Source organism: Chrysochloris asiatica, unplaced genomic scaffold (genome assembly GCF_000296735.1).
Source record: "Chrysochloris asiatica unplaced genomic scaffold, ChrAsi1.0 scaffold00081, whole genome shotgun sequence".
Lineage (NCBI taxonomy): Eukaryota > Metazoa > Chordata > Mammalia > Afrosoricida > Chrysochloridae > Chrysochloris > Chrysochloris asiatica.
Window position 1 is genome coordinate 2,740,213 of NW_006408599.1, and position 23,899 is coordinate 2,764,111.

At 49.5% G+C, this 23,899-nt stretch overlaps 1 protein-coding gene across 2 annotated transcripts; it reads left to right on the forward strand.

Annotated features, from left to right (window-relative positions):
* Positions 1-3,076: 3,076 nt before the first annotated feature.
* PHF19 (PHD finger protein 19) lies at positions 3,077-23,252 on the forward strand. Of its 2 annotated transcripts, XM_006865667.1 has the most exons (15): positions 3,077-3,080; positions 5,644-5,844; positions 6,289-6,370; positions 10,753-10,848; positions 11,333-11,433; positions 12,124-12,272; positions 14,565-14,660; positions 15,381-15,449; positions 15,648-15,768; positions 17,637-17,704; positions 18,903-19,064; positions 19,694-19,781; positions 20,514-20,599; positions 21,368-21,463; positions 22,751-23,252. In XM_006865667.1, the coding sequence occupies exons 2-15, from the start codon at positions 5,659-5,661 to the stop codon at positions 23,091-23,093; spliced, it is 1,743 nt and encodes a 580-aa protein (XP_006865729.1). In that variant the 5' UTR covers positions 3,077-3,080; positions 5,644-5,658; the 3' UTR covers positions 23,094-23,252. The 2 variants fall into 2 exon arrangements, with proteins under 2 accessions (XP_006865729.1, XP_006865730.1); XM_006865668.1 differs by lacking the exons at positions 3,077-3,080; positions 6,289-6,370; positions 10,753-10,848 and having other exon boundaries at positions 5,659-5,710; positions 11,366-11,433; positions 22,751-23,093.
* Positions 23,253-23,899: the final 647 nt, after the last annotated feature.

The following is a 23,899-nucleotide window of genomic DNA, read 5'->3' on the forward strand; positions in this document are numbered from 1 at the left end:
ATTTACTTTTCCCATAAAACTTATGCTTTCACCTCAATTCTAAGTTAAAGTTCCCTCCTTTGAACAATCACTGGTGACACTCTTTCTTGTGGCCTGAATAATTTCCTGCTTCGTAGTGTTTTAACAGTTCTCAGTTTGCTTGTTGTGGTTGTTATTGTTAGATGTCAGCACCGACCCATAGCGACCTATGCACAGCAGAATGAAACACTGCCCCATTCTGGGCCAACCTCACTACTATTGCCACACTTACCACTTTTTAATTTACAAAGTAACGGCTCCTTTATTAACCTATCTTAACCTTTGTCTATGCCACAGCCCTGTGAGGAAGGTAATATGATTTCCCTCCTCTGAACAGATAAAGTAAGGAGGCCTAAGAGGAATGAGCTCATCCAAGCTTCTACACTGGCTCAGAGGCAGGGCTGGACTTGAAGTCAGAACTCTCCAAATCCAAAACCTGGCACAAACCCAGATTCTACTGTTGATATATGTGAGTTGTCACTGGTTGTGCCAGCACCTGAATCCCTCTTGAGACTTTGGGGCCCTTGTCTTCTGCTCATCTGTGTAACCTACAACTCCTACTTTTTGTCCTGCCACACAGGGAGTTCAATCCATGAATATAAAATTTATTGATAAAGTCAGAAGGAAATGACAGCTGGAAATGACAATACTCACTTGCTTTGTACCCTCTGGGCATCAAGGGTTTTGCATACATTAACCCTCTAAGGAGCTCTGATAGCGTAGTGGTTACAAATCCGGCTGCGAACCACAAGGTCAGCAGTTCGAAACTACCAGCTGTTCTGCAGGAGAAAGATGAGGTGTTCTGCTCCCATAAAGGTTTACAGCCTCGGAAACCCTGTACAGGGTCACTATGAGTCGGAACTGACTCCGTGGCACACAGCAGCAGCAGCAGCAGCGGCAACCCTACTGAAAAGAAACTAAGGCTTAAGAGTCGATGATCAGGATTCTAAGGTCAGTAATCACTGGCACTGGTGTTTGAACCTGGCCTTTCACACTATAATCTCTGCCCTATACATCCTTGGGAGTCCTGATGTGGCACTGTGGGTTAATGTGCCAGAATGCAAAGTCTGTTTGAACTGCAAGCTCACCAGCCGCTTCTTGGAAACCCTATATAGGGTCACTGTGGGCAGAAACTGACTCATCAGCACTTAACAATCACAACAATACATCCTAGAGTTCTGGTGCAGTACTGCAGGATAAACACTGGACAGCAAGGTCAGTTTGAACTACAAGGTTAGCGGTTCAAACCCACCAGTTGCTCCTTGGAAGCCCTATACAGAGTCGCTAAGTTAGAGTCGACTATATAACAAGCCTGCCTCAGAAGCCAATAGAGGGACACATGTTCTCTTCATAGAATGTGGACAGATAGCACCTCTTTCAGTCCCCTTTGGAACTTAATTTGTTCTCTGCAGTGGGAGACCCTCCCTGGCAGACTTGCTCCACAGCTTTCTTTTGGAGCCCAAGCAGAGAAAATGCAGGTTCTCAAACTGTATGTTCAGCTTTGACTGGAGGACCCGTTGAATAGGCAATACGGGAAGAAGTGAGAGGGCTCCTGGATTTCACAGCTGGAAAACTAAGGAAGGGGGACTGAGGGGGTTACAGATTGGAGATACCACACTTCAAGGCCAGGACCCAGAGGACCAATGGTAGGTAACTTGACATTGAACAGGGAAGGCTCTGTGGAGAGGTGTTGCCCACCAGCCACACTGTGGAAAAGTAAACCCTCCTTGAGTCTTGTGGGGGTGTCTGGAGAATTTGATAGTAGTTAAGTGTAGAAGAAGCTGAAGAGGGAGGCAAAGGGTATGGGTGAGAGGTTGTTGGTAAGAATTTTTTTTTCCACCAGTGGGAACCTGTCTTCCTTTTTTCCTCTGGGTCAGAGGCTTTATCTGAATGGAGCCCAAACCCACTGCTTCAATGTACTATGTTGTATCTTTTGTGGGCCACTCTTTGAACCACAAGGTCAGCGGTTCAAGCTCACCAGCCATTCGTTGAGGATACCTTATACAGGGTCACTATGAATCCGAATTGGCTCGATGGCACTTTAACAACAACATATTTTTATTGTGTTGTATATGTTTGCAGTTGTATCCTTGTGTTGTGTTTCTGTGCATTGTGTCTGTGTTTTTCTGTGACTGTGTTACCATGTTGCGGCTCTATGTCTATAATGTTTGCATAGTTGGGTCTATGCTATGCACAGTCTCTTTGTATGTAGCTATGTCTGTGCCATGGGTATACAGTAATATTCCCTTTATTATTGTATTTGTGTTGTATATGTGGTATGTTGTGAACCGGTGTTTGTGCTGTGTATTGTGTCTGTTTCTATATGTCACTGATGCTGTGTCTATGCTGTTAAGTGTAGAGTGTGTCCGCCCTTTTGGGTTGTCCTGGGTCTGTGTGCTGTGTACGAGTCGTGTGTGTCCGCGCCAAGTGCCTACATCCCTCCTCCCCCGCCCCCTAATGTCTGTACCAGTTGTATGAGTATCTAGGCGCTTGGCGCAGTTCTCTGGGTGGCTTCTCAACAAGTGTGTGAGCCTCTTCTCAGTGCCTTGTGCATGGAGTCGCAGGTCTGAGTGTTCCTGCTGTGCCTCCACGGAGTGACCGTGTCGTGCCGTAAGCTGCTCGTCCATGTGTGTCCATGCCGCGTGTCGGCACTTGGCTCGCAGTGGCCGCCGAGGAAGCGCACCCGTGGCGGGCGGGGACCCGGGCGCAGCGCGGAGGCGGGCGCAAGAGGCGCTACAGCGCCCAGGGGCCGCCAGCTCCAATGGCGAGGCCAGCGCGGCCCCAGCTAATTACATAAGCGGGACGTCAATAATTCGCGGGAAAACGCGAAAAAGATGGCGCCCCGCGCCCAGGGGGCCCCTTCCTGAGTGCCCCGGCCCCTCCCTTCTCCTCCTCCCCCGGTCCTCCCCGCGGCGCCCCCGCCCCGCCCCGCCCCCACCAAGACCCCGACCCTGGCCCCACGGGCGGACACTCGGCCAGCCAGCCACAGGCGCAGCCGCTTCTTCCTCCGATGCTCCTGGTGGCCAGACTCCAAGTGGGACCGGCGGACACGCAGCCTAGCGGTAAGTTCCGCGCTGCGGGCGGCCGGCCAGCTTGGGGGGCTCCCCGCCACTCTCTTCTTTCCCTCTATACATTTCTCTTTTGGAAATTTTATTGAACTTTGGCGGATCCAGCGTCTCCCGGGATTGGAGTCCTGCCGACCTGTGCGCCTGGGGGATGGGAGAACAGTGCCCGCAGGACGGCAGGAACTCCAGGGGTCCCGGGTGCTCTGAGCCTGTTGGGAACATGGTGACAGGTCTAGTCCCTTACCCTAAGTCTTTCATTTTCCTGTTTTGCGGGGAGGCTGGCTGGGGCGTTTGAGATTTTGCTCACGTCCAAAGTTGGGCTGTGGCAGGACTGGGGTGGGGGAACGAGATTTGGCGTCGAAGCGATCAGGGGAGATGAACATATGAAACCCAAAGGGACAATTCTGCAAACTTTCTCCTTTTTTTTCCCCCTGAACACCCTTTTTAAAAAAAAAAAAAAAAGCCAACGGCCGCCCCGGGAGAGGCCCCGGTGCATGAATCATCCTCGCTTCCTGCCCCCGCCTGGCCCCGCGCTCCCGTGCTGAGGATTTGAACTGGACGCGGACGGGAACCCGCAAAACAGGCATTTCTTTGCCGATGGGTTTGAATCAGCCAATCACAGTCCACGGGGGCCCGCTTCTGGAGATGGAGGCGGGGGTGTGGGCCGCCACCCAGGGGCCCCCGCCTTCCGTGGGAGGCGCGGTGGCGGGACTCGTTCCCAGCCTCTCGATGTCAGTTTGTGAACCTGTTGTGGCCCGGGGCCCAGCAGATTGGAGCGTCGCAGCGCCCAAGTAGCCAGGTGGCAGAGGAGAGCAGGGATTCCCAGTGCTTTTGCCCTCCACCCTAGAGAAATGGGAGTGGGGGTGGGGTGGAGATGGGATTGCACCATCGTCTAGGGACCGAATCCTCTAACAGTGCCCTGCTAGCCCCAGGGCCCCTCTTTCTCAGTCACGAATACACTCTCATATGCACAAACTCAAATTCATTGTACACATGTTTATTCGTTTAATATGCTCACTGGCTCATCATGTGCATTCTCACATGGGTACACATATACTCAAAACGGAAACACACAGGACTCTCCCAGTCTACGTATTACAGCACCAGGTGCCTAGCCATGGCTGAGAGATGGAGGGCGTCAGTGTAACCGGTGCAGGAAACAGAGCAAAGCTGTGTTTGGTTGAAATGGAGTGTGTGTGTGGAGGGGTGTGGAGCCAGGTGAGTCCAGAGAGCCGAGGTGGTGAAGGAGGGCTTTGAAAGCCAGATAAAAGCATTTGGACCTTGCTCAGAAGGCATTGGAAGAGAGTCACCAAAAGGTTTTCTGGAAGGAAGATTTAAGAAAATGGGAATTGGTGGCCTTTGGAAGAATCTGGTGGGGAGGCAGAAAAACAGGGAGTGGCTTGGTTTACAGTAGGCTCTGTGATGGGTGATAGACCACCCATCCTAGGTATCTAGCATAGGTGAGCACAAGGCTAAGGAAGCAGCTATTGGAGGAATGAATGGCCTGGCAAAAGGTGAGGTTTGAACTTGGATCAGCTCAGAGGGACTGTAAAGAGGGGATGGATGTCAGAAGCCACTGTGTCAGGGTGAAATTGGTCACAATAGAGAAGTCTGAGATGCCTCAGAGTTCTGGGGACCCAAAGTAGTACCATTAGCAGGAAACGAGAAATCTATGGGGGAGCAGCACCGTTTATAGTATGGTGAAAGACAGAAGTGGAAAGGGTGGCATGGAACACATTTGTATCTGGGTGAAAGTGTAAGTGGGTTTAAATGCCCCAGAATTGGTTTCCATTAAATCATCCCATAATTGAGAACAGAAAGAGGACTTAACCAAAGACACAGATGGCCAAGTCCACACCAATGCAAGGTGAGTTTTCCCTGATTAGATCTCAGGGTGGGATGTGAGGCAGATGGAGAGGGCCTTTCACCCAGAGAACAGGAAGTGTGTTTGCTTAAAGGATAAAGCCTCAGGCTCTTCAACCCAGGAATGTACTGCAGGCCCCTAGACAGGGAGTCTTTGCTCTGTGTTGGCTGAGATTTGTTCCCATGTAGGAAGCAGCATGGTTTGGGTAGAAGGAGCCCTGGTGATGCACTGGTAAAAGTGCTTGACTGCTAACTGGAAGGTTAGCAGTTTGAACCCACCAGCCACTCCACGAGAGAAAGATGTAGCAGTCTAGTTCCATAAAGACTTGGAAACCCTTTGGGGCAATTTTTCTCCGTCCTGTACACTCCCTATGAGTTGGAATCACCTCAAAGGCAGCAGGTATAATATGGGTGAGAAGAGAGCAACATCATACTTACATCATCAGCTTACCTGATTATGAACCATGGCTTTGCCTTTGACCACAAGCCCCTTCCCCTTGCAAATTTTAGTTTTCCATCTATAAAATGGGGATAATGAAGTCTGCTTCCCAAATGTCACATCACGAGGCTTCAGTGAGATAATAAATGTGTCTGATACATCGCAAGGTTGCATATGTGTTCGTTTCCTTCTTTCCCCCAGTGGGTCTTCTGAAGCTGAAAGCAAAGGAATCAAAACCTTGTCTCTTTGTTCTTCCAGTGTCAGTGGAAGCCGATGGAGAATCGAGCTCTGGATCCAGGAACTCGGGACTCCTATGGTGCCGTCAGCCATCTCCCCAACAAGGGGGCCCTGGAGAAAGCCAGGAACAACTTCAAAGACCTGATGTCCAAGCTGACAGAGGGCCAGTATGTGTTGTGCCGATGGACAGATGGACTGTATTACCTTGGGAAGATCAAGAGGGTAAACATGACCTCCCTGGCTCAGCATCTGTCTTCTCATTTGCTGGCCCAGCTCTCGGTTCAAGTGCTGGGGGGAGATTCCTTTCTTGTCCCTCATATCCAGAAGTTGAGAGTTGAAGTAGCCAGAGCTAGGTTATGCAGACGTCATCCTTGGTGCCATATTATCCTTGAGCCTATGTAAATAAACAGGTTAGAGAGGAGCACCAATGACCACCTGGCTTGTTCTGCTCTCACCATACCCACAAGGTTGTCTCTGTCCATTTCCAGGAACTCAGAGCACACTTCCTCTAGGAACTGCCACACTCCTTCTCCTTGTAGGAGTGCTCTACTTTCTAGAACATAAGGAGTGGGTCTAATCCTTCTACCCTCTGTGGAAGTTGCTGTTGCAGTCTGGTTTTTTTCCCAGCTACTTTCTTAACATTGCAACCCCCTTTCTGTGCCCCAGGTCAGCAGTTCTAAGCAAAGCTGCCTTGTGACCTTTGAAGATAATTCCAAATTCTGGGTCCTGTGGAAGGACATACAGCATGGTGAGTGTCCCTAAGATTTTGAGTATCCATGTCCTCCTTAGTCCATTTTTCTTATGACCTACATTTTCTCCTCCTTCTATTTCTTCTTGCTCTTGGTACCTGGCCTTGTCCCTGGACCCTTAAGCCCACCTAAAATGACAATCCTATTACCAATTGTGCATTTATGTAAAAAGCTGTTCTTTTTTTGAGTACTCATAACCTCATGCAGGAGACCAGGACAGATGGGATAAGTGGCTTGAGTTAGTGCAGGAGAGCTAGGATTGGGTCTCAGGCCTGTGTTTACTTCTTTGCTGTATTTGATCTACTGCACAACGCTCTGAGTCAGTTAGGGGCTACTAGTGGGGAAGGGCACAGGCAATCAGATGTGTTACTTCTAGATGTGAGCCCAGTGTTCCCTAGCAACATGTGAAGAAGACTGCTGGAGGAAGCTCTGGCAGTGGAACAAGGAGTTTGGGATTAGGGAAAGACCAAAGAAGCAGAGATGGAACAGGCAGCATGATGACAGATGGGCCTGAGATGGAAGTGGAGCTGTGTTCAGGGTTGGTTGGATCTGTACCTTGGATGCCAGGACTTCTGACAGTCTTCATTACTCATATAGACCATTCCTACCCTAGCCGATGTTTATGCAACAAACAGACTTAGGTACTTGACATGTTCAGGGCCCTGTGGGGGAATCAGAATGGAATCAGATCCCATCCTGTCCTCAGAGAACTAATACACTCTAACCAAAACCAAAAAACCAAATCACTGCCATCGAGTCAGTGGAAACAGACAGTTCATCTTTCTCCCATGGAGAGACTGGGTTTGAATGCTGACCACAAGGTAAATTGAAAGCATTCTTGGCCACAATTCTTCCTTCCCATGCATATGTTGTTATTGTTAAGTGCCTTGGTCGGTTCCGACCCATAGTGACCCTGTATAGGGTTTCCAAGGAGTGGCTGGTGAGCTTGAACCATCCGCCTTGCAATTCAAATGGACCTTGCAGGCCAGTGCATTAACCCACAGTGCCACACCAGGACTCATTAATCAGGCAAAACACTCATAGTGCAATCAAATAGCCCTGGTGGGACAGTGGTTAAGAGATCAATTGTTAACTGAAAGGTTGTTGGTCTTTCCAGTGAAAACTGTGGTGATCTGTTCCTGTAAAGATTGTTATTGTTAAGTGCCGTTGAGTCGATTTCGACCCACAGCGACCCTGTATAGGGTTTCCAAGGAGCAGCTGGTGAGATTGAACCACTGACCTTGCAGTCTAACGTATTAGCCCACAGCGACACATCAGGACTCCTAGAAAACCCTATGGGGCAGCTCTGCTCTGCCACATGGGGTCATTATGAGTCAAAATTGACTCCATGGCACCTAACAGCAACACCAACAATCAGAGTTGGCATGAGAGAAGAAATGTTTGCCACTTACACAGTAGTATGGAAAGAAGAGGCAAGGTTTTAGAGAGACCGTGGACCAAATTCTAATTCTGCCAAATACTAGCTATATATCTTTGGCTAGGTGATGAAACTTGTCTGGGTCTCAGCTTCTTCAATGGCTTCGCGGCCTCACAAAGTAGATGTGAGGCTTAAATGAGATCATCCATATAAAGTACTTAGTTCAATGCTGTCATTATCAATTGGAGTAACGCTGTTCCCCAAAGATGTAAGGTACAGCAGGGGCAGTTTCTTTAGAATGTGTTATCCTAAGGGATAGATTCCACAGAGCCTTCACAATATAGAGGCCACAGAACCAGCCAGTGAGTTGTTGTTGTTAGGTGCCATTGAGTTGGTACTGACCCTATGCACAGCTGAACGAAACACTGCCTGATCCTGGCCAACCTCACTAACCACTCATCTGTCAGTTTGTCGTACTGTGGCGGCTTTTGAGTTGTTGTGATTCTGGAAGCTATGCCACGTGTATTTTAAATACCAGCAGGGTCACCCATGGTAGACAGGTTTCAGATGAGCTTCCAGATGAAGACAGACTAGGAAGAAGGAGAGACGAACTACTCCCGAATATTTAGTCACCAAAAACCTTATGAATAGCAGAGCCAGTAAGTAGAGTTCCCAAACTGCCCATTCTCCAGAAAGGCTCTGGGCAATACAGGAGGACTCGTTCCCCTACTTTTCTCACCCCAAATTTATCATATAAAGATCCAAAGCAATAAAGATTAATGACCTCTTCTGGGTTACCATCTTATAGAAAGCATAAGGGACCAGCTGGAGAACAAAGACAGTATGCCTTAGCAGACCTTGTGTAGAAGGCTCCCTGTGTGTCTGGCACTGTGGAGGTGCTGCTCAGCTGAGAATGACTCATCTCCACTGCCAGATGCTTGCTCCTTATGGGCAGGACAGGGACTCCTCTGGCTTTTCCCAAGAAGAGAACATAAGGCTGGGTTCACTGCAGTAAATGATCCATCACTTCATTAAGCTAGTGAGGACCTACTAAGACCTTCTGTGGGCCCCACCTTCCTGTAGGCATATTCAGGAATAAGAGCCGAGGTCCCTGCCTGGCTATGTATTCAACAAACATCTCTTGAGTACTTGTATGTACCACAGAGAATGGAGAAATGCCATTTCTTGCCTTACAAATAAACTCAGTCTGCTAAGGTAAACAAGGAGCTCTGGTAGCATAGTGGTTACGAATCGGGCTGCAAACCGGAAGGTCAGTAGTTTGAAACTACCAGCTGTTCCGTGGGAGAAAGATGAGGCTTTCCGCTCCTGTAAAGATTTATAGCCTCGGAATCCCTGTACAGGGTTGCTATGGATCGGAATCGACTCGACGGCACTTAACAACAACTAGGGAAAACAAGATAAACATACAACAAAATGTAACCATGCAAAAAAGGGAAAAAGAGAGGTAGAGGGAAACAGAGGGGCTAATCACTTTTTAACTGTAGGTTAAAAGCTATTTATGAAATAGTCAACCATTCACCGTATGTGGACTTTTAGCTGATTTTGATTCAAAAGAACAAATTATTAATATTATGATACTTAGACAATTGTAAATGTGAACTCAAGTAGGTTTTTTTTTTTTTATTTAAAAAATTATTGTTAATGTGGGACAATTTAAAATTCTCATGGAATCCAGACTTTCTGGAGCCATTGAGACTGGCTGAACCCTTAAAACTATTACCCTAAGATATTCTTTACAATTTAAATAAAAAAATATATTCCCTAAAGACGCTCTGGTAGCGTAGTGGTTACAAGTCAGGATGCTAATCTCACAGTCAGCAGTTCAAAAGTACCAGCAGTTCTGCAGCAGAGAGATGAGGCTTTATGCTCCCATAACGATTTGCAGCCTCAGAAACCCTATATAAAATCACTGTGAGTCAGAATTGACTCCACTGCCAACAAAGTGTTCATCAAACCAGGCAACAGTTTAGTAAGTAAAGAGTAAATACAGTGCTCTTTTAGTGAACTATATATGAGCTCAAACTGACAGCAATTAGGAAACCTAGGGGCAGATGATTTATGTTAATGGAGAGGAACCATTTGAAAAGGGGGGTAAGAATGGTCACAGAATTTGCAGAATGTCATCAGTGTCACTGACTTATACATGTAGAATTATTGAATTAGGATATGTTTTGCTATGTATCTTTCCAAAACAAAAAATATTTTTAAAATAGAAAAAATTGTTAAAACTTAAGTATAATAAAGGTGCTGTAATTATTATTTTTTTAAAAAACCTTGATCTTACAAAGATAAGTTACAGAAAAGTATATCAATTTTTCATTTTCTATAGAAAAATTGTTGGATAACTGGGACTTGATGAAAAGTAACACGGGTGGAACAGTGAGTGGGTGGGAATATAATTAGAATAAGATTGGTCATGAATTCATAATTATTGAGGAGAACGTGAGGTGTCATAATATTCTGTACACTGTTATATGTGGTGCTGTAGAATAAGCACTAGATTGCAAGGTCAGTCTGAATTGCAAGGTTGATGGTTCAAACTCACCAGCTGCTCCTGGGAAACCCTATTACAGGGTCTCTGAGTTGGAACCAGCTTGACACTTAACAATAACAACTATTATATAACTTTTACCTTTTACATAATAAACTTAAAAATACTTAACATAAAAAGTCTGTTTTAACAAAACCAAGTTAAATTAGGCAAGAGAGGCAGCATGATAAGGCCAAAGGAACAAAGGATTTGAGGTCAAACAACTACAGGTTTGACTTCCACCTCTTCTACCCACTAGCTGGAAGAGCCTCACCTCTCTGAGCCTCAATTTCCCAACCTTTACAATGGGGTAATGATAATAGCGCCCCATGTGGGTGGAGAGGTTTGATGGGGCAGCAGTTGGGTCCAGGGGCAGATCAGTATCTAATGTAAAATTAAAACTCTTATTAATATCCTTGAGCCAGACCTGACCCTAAGGGCCTCTCTTTCAGCTGGTGTTCCAGGTGAAGAGCCCAAGTGCAACATCTGCCTGGGAAAGACGTCGGGGCCATTGAATGAGATCCTCATCTGTGGCAAATGTGGTCTGGGTAAGTGGGCTGAATTGGGCACTGAGAAGCCTCTGGCTTGTGAACCCCCCTACTGTCCCTTCATGGGTACTGCTCCAGGCTTCTCTGGGGCCTCAGCTGGTTTCATGTTTCTGTTGGAGCTTCAAGATCATGGGTCTGGGAGTTGAGGGCCTTTGGAAAGTAAAACGAGGTATGCAGTTTGGGACCCCCCCCACCCCACCCCACCCCACCCCACCCCCAGGTGGAGAGCATGATGGGAGACACAGGCTGACTTTGGTGCTTCCACTGGAATGATGTTTATTTTCAGTCTTTTCCTGGACACTAGCTTGACCAAGATATCTTGGTGGACATCGCCAGCCATTCCCTCAGCAGCTGGCAGGCACAATTTCCAGCATTTCTAGCACAGTTTCTAGCTACAGCCCTCCTCAGCCATGTCACCTTTGGGTTGAATGACCTTTGGCAACTGCTTCCTTGTGGTCACTCACCACCACCTCCTCTGCCATAGGTTACCACCAGCAGTGCCATATCCCCATAGCAGGTAGCACCGACCAACCCCTACTCACACCCTGGTTCTGCCGACGCTGCATCTTCGCACTGGCTGTACGGGTGAGTACTCCTTCGTCCTTCCCAGTCCCTTTCTCCTTCTCCTCCAATGAAGAAGCCCAGAAGACTCCCTGGACTCTGACTTTCCATGGCAGAGTCTGAGCGCCAAGCAGAAGGGCCACACCTGGGCTCTGGTACCAGCTGTGCCTCCCTGAGCCTCAAGTGTCCTCAGCTGTAAAATGGGCATAGGTTTGGTGTCAGGAGTAGGAGGCCTCCAATACTTGGTAAGCAGTTACTTTCTTATTGAGTTTCAACTCATGGTGACTGTGTCTGCCAGAGTAGCAATGTGCTACATAGGGTTTTCAAGGTTGATTTTTCATCAGTAGATCACCAGACCTACTTTACGAAGACACCTCTGGTGGACTTGAACATTCAACCTTTTAGTTAGCAGCTGGGCACAATAACCATTAACCACTTCTCCAATAACTGGAGTATTAAGTGAAAATCCATTTAAGTGCCCACACCCCTATATAATGGATGTTAACGTTCCTTTTGTTGTGCTTTTTATTATTAATACCATTAAATTAATGGAGACCCTTTTGTAGTAGAGTTGATGGGTTCGAGATTGGTGAGGAAAAGCTCTTTTCTCAACTGTATGGGAGTGTCAGTAGGTCCAAACACTGGTCAGCAAGTGCTGACAACATGTGTCCCAACTGGCATCTTGCGATGACCCCGAGCCCTCATCTCCCCCAGAAAGGCGGCGCGCTGAAGAAGGGCGCCATCGCCAGGACGCTGCAGGCTGTGAAGATGGTGCTGTGTTACCGGCCGGAAGAACTGGAGTGGGACTCACCCCACCGCACTAACCAGCAGCAATGCTACTGTTACTGCGGCGGGCCTGGAGAGTAAGGCCACTGGGGCGAGGTCTCGAGGGCGGATCTGGAGGGTCAGGTCTCATGGGCGGGGCCTCAAGCCGCGGGCCCGCCCGGAAGATCTAACTACCCGGAAGAAGCTCCCAGGGAGGCGGGGCAAGCCCGGGAGTTTCGATCCACGGGGTAGGGGCTGAGGGGGCGGGGCAACGGAGGTGGGACCGAGGTGTGTACCTGGGTCCCAGGTGAGAAAGGAGCAAGTATTGAGGTGTGGTTAAGAGTCTGGACCTGTCTGTTTACCCGCCTAGATGTTCAAATCATGCTCTGCCCCTTACCAGCTGTCCAGCCCCGAACTAGTTAATTTCCTTGGTCATCAACTCTGATAGTTCTCTTGTCATGTGGTGGTTTTGAGTATGAATTTTATCATCCATGTAAAAGGCTCACAACATTCGGCACATAGTGTTTAGTAGTGTGAACTGTTACTGGCAGCGGCACTAGTGAATGGAAGATAAATCACTTTCACGGTCAGCCAGTGAAATAGGTTACCTGGTGAGATATTAAGATCCTCTTCTCTGGAGTTTTGCAAGCAGAAGCTGTGGGTGGGGGGCGTCATCCCTTGCTGGTTCTGTGATAGGGGGTGCTTACCCTGGCTAGGGGGAAAGAATCTTTGGTTCTTTTTTGCTAGCCTGGGCCTCTGGGGAGTTAGACAGCCATAGGTAGATAGGTAGTTGAGCCTGTTCGCTTTGCACTTTGCATTGTGGGAGAAGCCATAGAAATAAGAGATGGGAATCTGTGTCCTCAGGAAACAGCCTTCCAGACAGTTTCTCCGCCCTTCCCCATTTCTGAATCTCAGCCCCAAGCCCTATTGCTGAGAACTAGGGGTCTGAGGCTGTGCTTACAGCCACGTCTCTCAAAGGGTGATTCCACCAACTCACAGGCTCCTGGGGATATTGGGAGGCCTAGGGGATAACTGATGGAAATGCTGTGGAAAACTTTATTAGTAGTAAATAAAGGTGGAAACCTATATTAGCAGTAAGGCAGTGATTCTGAGCACTTAAAGGGAAGATTAAAGGTGATTATTTAAAATGCATTTCCCCAGGTTCACCCAAAAAGAGTAAATCTGGGGTGGGCCAAGGAATCTGCATTAACCTAGACAGCCCCTACCTCCACCCAGGTGATTCTGATGCAGGTGTCAGATGGCGCACACCTGACAAAGTATGAACAAAGTATTTACTGATCTTTGTTAAGGAATTGCTTTTGTCTTCTAAATGAATATTCAGTGAGCTGTTGAATGGTTACAATACAAAGAGTCCTGGTATTGTTGTAGGTTAGGTGTTCTGCTGCTAAGCTCAAGGTTGGAGGCCCAAACCTACCAGCCCCTCCTCTGGAGAAAGCTGAAGCTGTCTGCTCCCGTAAAGATCTGCCTTGTCAGAAACCCTCACTATGAGTCAGAATCTCCTCAGTGGCAGCGGGTCCACTGTTTGGGTTTGGCTACAGTACCAGGGTAGGCACAATAGCCAGTGAGAAAACCCAGATCTGGTCCCTGTCCCCTGTGGGGTTTACTGGAGCCATTATTCTCCATGAAGGTTCCTAAGCCAATCTTTCCCTGTCAGTGGTGTTTGAGGAGCAGTGTGTGGGGTACAATTCAGAAATAGGGCAGGCTCTCCCATGTGGCATGGTAGAAAAGAGCCTGGACTTTGAAGTTAGACCAGGATTTTAATCACCAACCTCTCCTTATTTTCTGAGCGCCTTCTGAGCACATTGTTTAGCTACCGATTCATCTGTAAAATGGGCGATTCATCTGATTCATCTGTAAAATGGGCGCAGTGGCCCATCTTTTACCAGATGGTGTGATTTAATGAGATAGCATATGCTGTGCCCCTAGCACCTCCCCAGGCATAGCCTGAGTGCATGGTAAATGTGAGTCTTCTTCCGGGAGGACAAGTGTTGTGCTTACCCTGGCTTGGTGGAGCGACTCTGGTTCTTTGCTGACCTGGGCCTCCAGGGAGATACACAGCCTTAGGTAGTTGAGCCTACTCCCTTGGGCTAGTTGGCCTTTGCACCAGGCATTGTGGGAGGCGCCACAGAAGAGATAGAATCTCTGTCCTCAGGAAACTCACCTTCTGGACCCTTTCTCTCTCTCCCTCCCCACCCCCTCTCCTGAATCTCAGCCCCCCTTACCCCTTGTTGTTGTTGTTAAGTGCCATTGAGTCGGTTCTGACCCATAGCGACCCTGTACAGGGTTTCCGAGCCCCTTACCCCTTCCTAAATCTCAGCCCCAAACCCTATTGTTGAGAACTAAGCTGACTCGGGCTCCTGTTTCCTTAGATGGTACCTGCGGATGCTGCAATGCTTCCGCTGCAGACAGTGGTTCCATGAAGCCTGCACCCAGTGCCTCAATGAACCCATGATGTTTGGTGACCGGTAGGTACTGGTACTAATCTGAGTGAGCACAGCTGTGGAAGGAGCTGCCTTAGGTAGGGGGGTAACAGCTGCACCTCCTCCAGATTGCCTGTCCCATGGGCAGCTTTGTTGGTGTGCACCTATCTGAGAGTCAGCTCATTGGGGGGCATCCCCATATGGGCTGAGCTAGGAGGCAGGAGAGGAACAAGCTAGGCCACATTCCACTTGCCATTGACTCTGGGGTACCTTAGATAAGTCCCTGCCCTCCCTAAGCCTCAGTTTCTTTCTTCTCCTGTGTGTGTGTGTGTACACACATCAGGGGGTGGGGGTTAGCACAGGACTTGCCCCATCCCTGCCCAGGGTTGTTGTAGGAGCCAGTGGAGAAATGGATACTATGACTGCACTTCTATCCAATGGGACTAAGCCAGTCTGGCATTACGTGTGACATTTGGTTACTGTCCCATCTTGTGTTGGTTGTGATTGTGTGAATGTCTCATGGGGGGGGGAGAAGAGGTGACCTCTGCAGACTGGTCTAGCTCAGCCACACTCCAGGGCAATGATGTTTGGGAAAGGGGGTTAGAGATGGAGGGATAGTCCTTGATCCATCTTGTTCCATCCTTGTCCCCCTCCTCCAGGGCCACCAGCCCCAGGAGTGAGAATGCTGACTTGGGGAAGGCAGGTGTGGGGAGGAGGGGTGTCAGAGCCTCTCCCACCACAGGTCCCCTCTCCACACGCCCACAGGTTCTACCTGTTCTTCTGCTCCGTGTGTAACCAGGGCCCAGAGTACATCGAGAGGCTGCCCCTGCGATGGTGAGAGGGTGGGACTTGGCCAAGCCCCCCCTCCTTTGCCTCCTCCCAGTTCCTCCTCCACCCCCCACCTACCTCTGGGAACAATTCCATTCCAGCCACCTGGTCCTAGCTTTGCTCTGACCCTCAGCTGGAACCAGCCCTGACTGGTCTAGCACTTGCCTTGCCTCACTCCACCCACCTCCTTGCCTTCTTGCCCAGGGTGGATGTGGTTCACCTAGCCCTCTACAACCTGGGAGTACAGAGCAAGAAGAAGTACTTTGACTTTGAGGAGATCCTGGCCTTTGTCAATCACCACTGGGAGCACCTACAGCTTGGCAAGGTATGCAGGGGCCATAGGGCATCAGAGTAGCACAAGAGAGCGTGGGGGTTGCTGAGGGCCAGAGAGGCAGAGGGGTTGTCCTCGATCACACAGCGCATAACTAGGACCTAGCTATCTAAGCTTTCGCTGTCTGAGAACCTCTGAACGTGCGCTCTACCCGCGGCTTCTTGAGCCCAGGTTTTTGGTAGTGGGCAGGGATTACTGAGATGGTCACTGATATACTCTCAGGATTACATGGCTAGAAAGAAGTCCTGGTGGGACACCGTAGGATAAGCTCTCAACTTCAAGGTTTCTTTTGAACCGAAGGGTCGGCGGTTCAAACTCATCAGCTGCTCTTCCAAAACCCTAAACAGGGTCACCATGTGTGAAACCGATTCGACAGCATTTAACCACCTGGCTAGGATAGAAACTGAAGTGGGCCCGACCCCTACTGGTCCTAGTTTGAATAGCAGGAGTGGGTCACCAGGGACCTGGAAGCTGCGTAGTGAAGTCCGAGGCTTTGAGGATGTCAGAGTGGGAAAGCCACTTTCCTGTTATCAGGCATAGTTTTGGGGCTCCACAGGAACTGGAGCTAGGACCTCTCCAGTTGCTTCCAAGATGGGTCCATGACACCCTCAGGATCCTTTCTACCACATCCCATGTTCTACTGAGTACCACACAGCCTCCTTGAATGAGACAGGATTTATACTTTGCCAAGGGTTTTCACATAATATCATTTACAGTGATTAATAATTTATTTTAAAATTCGTAACAGATACAGCTGGTATTTTTTAATAACTTTTTCCTAATTTATAAAAAGTGATTCATGTTCTTGGTAGATTTTAAAGTATCAAAAAGTATAAAAGAATCCTGGTGGGGTAATAAGTTAAGCATTGGGCTGATAACTGTAAGGTCAGTGGTTCAAACCCACCAGCTGCTCCTCAGGAGAAAGATGAGGCAGGCTGTCTGCTCCTGTTAAGGTTTACGATCTCAGAAACCCTAAGAAGCTTGGAGTTGGAATTGACGTCATGGCTGTAGGTTTTAAAAAGTTTCAGGAAGTAAACTAAAAAAAGTCATTGTTTCCAACACTTAGAAACTACTGTTTATGTACTGTTTCTTCCATTCTTCCTTCTATGCAAATTTTTCCTCTTTTGTGGGTTAGATTCTACTGTGTATATGATTTAAAATCTTATTTATTTTCAGTTGACATTTTGCCATAAATTTCCATTATTATCAGAATCTCCTTAAACATTTTATTTGATTGATTTATGGCCACATTGCTTTCCACTGTAGTTTGTTTCCTTACTCGTGGGCTTTCCCTCCAGTTTCTTCTCATTTGCCCACTATTAGAACCAGTGCTGCAGTAAACATCTTTGTATATAAAGCTTTGTTCATGTTTCATGTTAGTTCTGAATGGTAGGTTCCACAGAGTAGTAGAATTTGGTCAAAGATCTGGACCTTTGAAATTAAAACTCCTAATATATCCAACAGGAGCTCTGGTAGTGTAGTGGTTACGAATCAAGTTACTGTATGGTTAGCAGTTCGAAACTACCAGCTGCTCCGCGGGAGAAAGATAAGGCTTTCTGCTCCCGTAAAGATTTACAGCCTCGGAAACCCTGTTTAGGGTCGCGATGGGTCGGAACCAACTCAACGGCACTTAACAACAACAACAATATATCCAACAGGAGTTATTCCTCCCATTTGCAAACAGAAACAAGTTCCAGAGAGGTGAAAAGACCTGTGTCAGGTCATAGACTAAGTCACATGGTTCTTGCCTGCAGGGCTGGGAAGCATCAAGAGGTTGAAGGGCGGGAGCGGATGGGGCTGGGGCCACCTCAGAGGCCATGTGCCTGAGTCTGACTCTGTCCTGCTGACCTGCTCCCCCTTAGCTGACCAGCACCCCTGTGACGGATCGAGGACCTCATCTCCTCAACGCTCTGAACAGTTACAAAAGCAGGTGTGTGCAGGGAGGGGAGGGAGTGCTACAGGGCACCCCACAGGGTGCAATTTCAGTCTAAAGATTCTTCCTGTCTAGAAGCCTTTGCCCAGGCTGTGTCCCCTCCCTACATCCCCTTCTCTTTGATTATGTAAATCCTTCACATCCTTCAAGATCAGGGAACATCCCACCTGCTTTGCAAAGCCTCCCTTGACTACCCCAGCAGCCTGCCACATTGTAATACTGGGTTCAACACCAAATGAGGCTGCACCCCATGATCTCTGAGGACCCCTCCTGCTCTAGCCATCTTTGGTTCTGGGCCAGGCACTTAGCATCTCTAGGTGGGCCCACAGCTTCCTCACTTGTCCCCCAATCTGTTTCTTCTGAGTTCTTCTCAGAATACTCAGTTGACCACACCCTTGCTCCAACACAAGGGAATGGTCAGGCTCCTTATGATCAGAGCCTGTCCACATCTTCTCCTGTTGCCCCTTTGCTTTGCTGGTTCTGGTTACTACCCAGACTGACCCCCTTTCTTTCCCATCTCAGTGCTTTTGACCCTGTTGTGTTCCCTTGCCCTAAGATGCTCAGACCCTTTTATTCATTCATTGCATTCGTATCAAATTGCTGCTTTGAGTCTGGCCCTAAGCTGAATGCTGAGGACACCATAGGGTTCTTGCTTCTGTGTTCTAGACATCTCCCAGCCAAATTAACCACTTCCTCTTATACTACCCCATGGCTTGGAGCCCAAACACAGCCCTGTTTTTGAGTGCATCAGACCAACTACTTTCCCAGTGGACAGTGACTCCCCCGAGGGTAGGGCTGTGTCTGGGTCACCTCAGCAGCCACACAAGAAGGCTGAGTGAAGTGCCTGGAATGCTTTTCAGTCTCCTTAGGGAGACCAGGACCAGAATGGGGTAGAGTCCAGTGTCTGGACCATAGGAGTTCCACTGTGAGCTGGACGGGGCCCTGCTGTAGAGGTGAGAACAGCCAGAACCACACACACGCAGGAAGGAAGGGAGGAGCTCCCGTCACATTCTCAGCTACCACCTGGCACTCCTGATCCCATTGACTTTGGGCGTTAGTCTCCTGAGGCCACTCTGGATTTTAGCTTTGGGTCCAGGGAGCTAGAGAGGGTGGTTTAAATAAATGCTTGACCCCAGTCACCAAGCAGATGGACCAACAGACTCCAGAGCTTTCTCTTCTCCCTGGCCACCCTCAGGTTCCTCTGCGGCAAGGAGATCAAGAAGAAGAAGTGCATCTTCCGCCTGCGCATCCGAGTTCCTCCCAACCCACCAGGGAAGCTGTTGCCTGATAAGGGGCTGGTGCCCAACGAGAACGGTGCCTCCTCTGAGCTTCGCAAGAGAGGAAAGAACAAGTCGGGGTCAGTGCCCAGGAACCCAGGGGCAATGGCCACAGCTCAACTCGGTTTCTTTGCTCCTAGCTCCCAGTCCCAGTGGGTGGGCCATGTGGTGGGCCCAGAGAGTATGGTGGCTGCCCAGATAAGCAAGGACGGCCTGCACCCAGCTAACCCAGCTGGAGAGGTATCCTGAGACAACCAGGCAGTGGCTGAGGCGGGGCTTGATCCCAGATTCCTTCTACCATGTCCCCTTGTTGCCTTGCTCAGGGAAAGCCAGATCTTGGGATCCAGTGTTGCTAGACTAGGGAGGTCCAAGGTGAAGGGAAAATCTGTGTAAGGGGGTCCCTAGCTCTTCTGAGGTGTGCCCCCTCATCCTGGGTGTATGGGCGGCATGTAGGGCAACTGGACGCATATGCCAGGGGGAGGTACCTTCTTCCTCTTTCTGCTCACCATGGCCTCCTCCACACCCACTGCCTCCCCCCCACCCCATCCCTGTCTCCTTGTGAGGGTGCTGGTATTGTCAGAGCCCATTTCACCCGCCACAGCTGCAACACCAGCCCGACCCCTGATGTTCCTGAGGCTCCTCCATGCCCTCACCCCCAGCCCCCAGCAGGCTCTGACTGGGCCACCCTCTCCCTCTTCTGTCTCCGCAGTTTGTTGCCTCACGAATTTCAGCAGCAGAAAAGGCGAGTTTATAGAAGAAAAAGATCAAAGTTTTTGCTGGAAGATGCTATTCCCAGTGTTAGTTTCTTGTTTTCTTTCTATCCACTTTTACCTGTCAGGATTGGTACATATTAGGGATTCCTGTGTCAGCACCACGCCCCCACCCCCTCCCATCCCTCCTCCTGCCAAAAAAAGTCGTCTCCCAGCCCCCCAAGGGTTGTCCCATATCCCTTAAAGGAGAAACTAGCTCCTAGTACGTGAAATAAGGGCAAGTTAGGCACTCCATACTTATCCAAGTTCTCTGAAGAAACCAAAGGGGTGGGCAAGGGCAGGTAGTGCTCTTGATTCCACTGTCCAGGTGGGGAAACTGAGCCAGGGGGAGGTGCAGTGATGTAACTGAAGGCTCACACATCTGAGCAGTTGCTAGCCCAGCCTCTAGGACCCAGGGCCCCTGGCACACACTCTTCATTAACTCTTAGGTGCTGGCACTTAACAAGGCACTTTGATCATCATTACTTAACTCTCCTGTGTTTCCTGCCACCTGTAAGAGTGAAGCAGGCAGAGGTCTTGTTTTGTTGTTGAGGAAACAGGTGCCGGGAGGGAAAGGGCATAGGATGTTAGAAACAGAATGAGAACTGGGGTGACTTGGCTTCCTAGTCAAGACTTGGACTATGGAGCATCCTTACCCTGGGGAGGATCCAGCCCTGGAGCAGCAGGCCGCTGTGTGTCCTTCAGCTGCGAAGCAGGGGTGCTTGTGGGAGGTGGGATGGGTGCTCCCTGCCTGACCCTTCCCTCTCCCTCTGTCCACAGAGTGACTTCACCTCTGCCTGGAGCACCAATCACCACTTGGCCAGCATATTTGATTTCACACTGGACGAAATACAGAGTTTAAAAAGGTAACGATGAGGGACCCAGAGAAGACCACCTCTCTTCCCCAAAGAATGAAGGAAGACTGGCAGGGGCAAAGCAGGAAAGCTGCTGAGGGGAGTGGTTCATTCTGAACTCCCCAGTGAAAATGGTCTGTCTTAGGAGTCCTTTTCCATGAGCTTCCAGCATAACTCCCTGCTGCTGAAGTGGCCCCTCAGCTCCCATCTTTGCTCTTGCTGTGCTCTCTGTCTGGAACATCCATTGCCCTGCCTCTCCAATCTGAAAACTCCTCGAATACCCTGTGTTCACCACAGTGTACCATAATGGAATGACATCATCACCCCTGGGAGGGGCTGGATTTGCCATTTGATTCCCCAAATGAAAGGTCATCCAACACTTTCCTGTGGGCTGTTACTGTGTGGCCTTAGCTCAGTTCTTTAACCCCTATGAACCTCTTCTGTTTCGCATGGTTATGAGGCTCAAACAAGATACTGCAGATGAAAACACTTCTGATCTGTGGAGTGTTGCCTGAGTGCCTGGGGTTGTATATCTTTATCATCACCAGTGGCTCAGAAAGGCCTTGACTCCTTGTAATCTGAAGGCTGGATGCATAGAAAATGGACAGGCAGGCAGGAGGCAACCAACTGTTGGTGTGATGGTGGGAAGGAAGCTCTTGGATGAAGGATGCATGTTGAGAGGGGTAGAGATGACTGGAGATGTCCCAAGGGTCAGGGTGGCAGGACCTTTCTGGGCCAGGTGGAAGGCAAGCTTACCCTCCCTGCTTCTCCTTCCCCCAGTGCCAGCTCAGGCCAGACCTTCTTCTCAGATGTAGACTCCACGGATGCTGCCAGCACCTCTGGCTCCGCCTCCACCAGCCTCTCCTATAACTCCAGGTGAGCTTCCTGGTGGCCTGTCCCATCATCATTCCCCACAGCCCCTCCAACTCTTCGGTGACCATGCTCATTTATACATCTGAGTCTTGGGCTGGGGATCCTGGCTTTCTGGGATTGTATGAGCCTGACTCTGGGACCCTGTGGTTCCAATCACTGGGGCTTAGATGGGAGCTCTGAGCATTCAGGGTGCTGTGACTTCATCCCGTTGGAATGCGGCAGGAGGCAGGGCGATAACTTCTTGCTGGGTGGTTCTGTTTCCAGGATCTTTCATTTTGGGCTGTGTCATGATTTTGCACATCTGTGCCTCTCTTGACTGTAGGGGGGGGAGCCTTGACCTTTTGGTTCTTTGCTAAATCTGATGTCTTTCAGATTCTCTAGAGCTGTTATTTTGGAGATATGATGGAGAGGGAGATGGCATCCTGCAGAACTAGGATCTGGGTGGGAGACAGAAATCTCTGGGACCTAGCTGAGTCCATCCGCTTGGCAGTTGTTGGGCTTCAGCTGCATAGAGAAAGGGGGATGGCTGCAAAGCACACAGGAAATTCTTATCGACTTGGAAGCTCCTCTAATTGTGTTTTAGGATATTGAGACCCTTGCAAACATAGAATTAAAATTATAATGCCTATAGCGCTGGTTGGGAATCCTGGTGTGGTGTTGCAGGATAATGCACTGGTCTGTAAGGTCAATCTGAACTACAAGGTTGAAGGTTCAAACCCACCAGCTGCTCCTCAGAACCCTACACAGGATCACTATGGATCAACAGCACTTACTGTAAAGCTGTGTCTAGGAAGATTCTCTTTGGCACCACATCTGTCTAGGCGTCTTTGTGGTTGCCTCTATGTATTTTCATTGTTTTTATGGTCCTCCCTGGCTCGCTGGCATTTCTAAGCGTCTGAATGTGTAGCTCTCCTTTATGTCCCTTTATCCCGTCTGACTCTGCCTGCCTGTCTCCAACCAGACCCTGGGGTACAAGTTCCCTCGCTCCCCTCCCCACCCTTGGCTCCTTTAGTTACAAATGATCCCTGCTGTGGGACAAGACAGTATAAGCTCAGCTTCAGGAGCCCTGGAACTGCACAGTGCCAAGACCCTGAATATAAAAAGCACCTGCTTTACATTTGGGCACACCTGGGTTTGAACCGTGGCTCTCACTCTCCCCAGATGCTGCTGAGCCGTTTCCCCTCCCAGGGCTGTTGTGAAGATCCAGCTAGATAATCCATGCCAAGAAGCTTGGCATTAGGATTACCCACGCTCATTCCCACCATCTTCCTCTCCCCCTTCTTGGTATAGGCGGACAGTGGGCAGCCGCAAGAGGAAGCTGGCAGCCAAAGTGTACATGCCACTGCGGGCAAAGCGGAGGGCAGCTGAGCTGGGTGGGCGCTGCCCCTCAGACAGCAGTGCAGAGGGGGCTTCAGGCCCTGAGCGGCCAGATGACGGCATCGACAGCCACACCTTTGAGAGCATCAGTGAAGACGACTCGTCCTTGTCCCACCTCAAGTCATCTATCACCAACTACTTTGGTGCAGCTGGGCGGCTAGCTTGTGGGGAGAAGTACCAGGTGTTGGCTCGGAGGGTCACACTAGACGGCAAGGTTCAGTACTTGGTGGAGTGGGAAGGGACCACCCCTTACTGACCAACCCTCAGAGCATGCCAGGAGCCCAGGAAACCAGAGGAGGGACAGCAGAAGCCTCAGCGCACCGCCTCCCCCCACCCCCCCAATCTTTCTCCCTTTTTCTCCAGGCTGGATGGGGAGGAAAGCAGGGCAGAGCTCCAGGTTTCTAGAGGCCCTGCCCTGGAGCCTCTACAGGCTCATCGCTGCCCCCCTCCCCCCCCCCCCCCCACACACACACCTGTCTTTAAGGTCCTCTGGCTGTTTCTTCCTGTTGCCACATCCTGACTCCTCTCCCTCAAACTCTTGCATCTGTACCTCTGCATCTATGCTCCCTGTATCTTAAAGCCTGATTCTTTGTCCCCAAGGCTCTTCCCTTCACCTGACTAACCCCTTTAGGTATGTAATATGTTTACACACCCTATGTGTACACAGTAGGCCCTCCACTGGTTGCCCTTCACACTTGACCCATGGGGCAGCCAGTCTTCTCAAAGAGGATGCCTCAACTTTCCTCTCCCACTTTCCTGCCATTCCCTGCTGCCCTTAGGAAGAGATGGTGGGAGTGGGGGAGACGGCCTGTGAAAGCCTGTGTAGCACAAGACCCTGGGGGACGCCAAGGGTCTGCAGAGTGAACAGGCTGGCGTTCTGCCTTAGAAGGTCCCAGACCCAGGCCCCAGTGATTAAGGCTGAAAGTGAAGGTTACAAGTAACTTCTCCTTAGTTGCCTGGCCTTGTTGTTGAAAGAAGGCATCATTGAAAACCTAGCAACAGGCAGGGCAGGCTCGGGAAAGGAGGAAAGGAACTGTTTCCTGCTCCTCTCCAGATCCCACA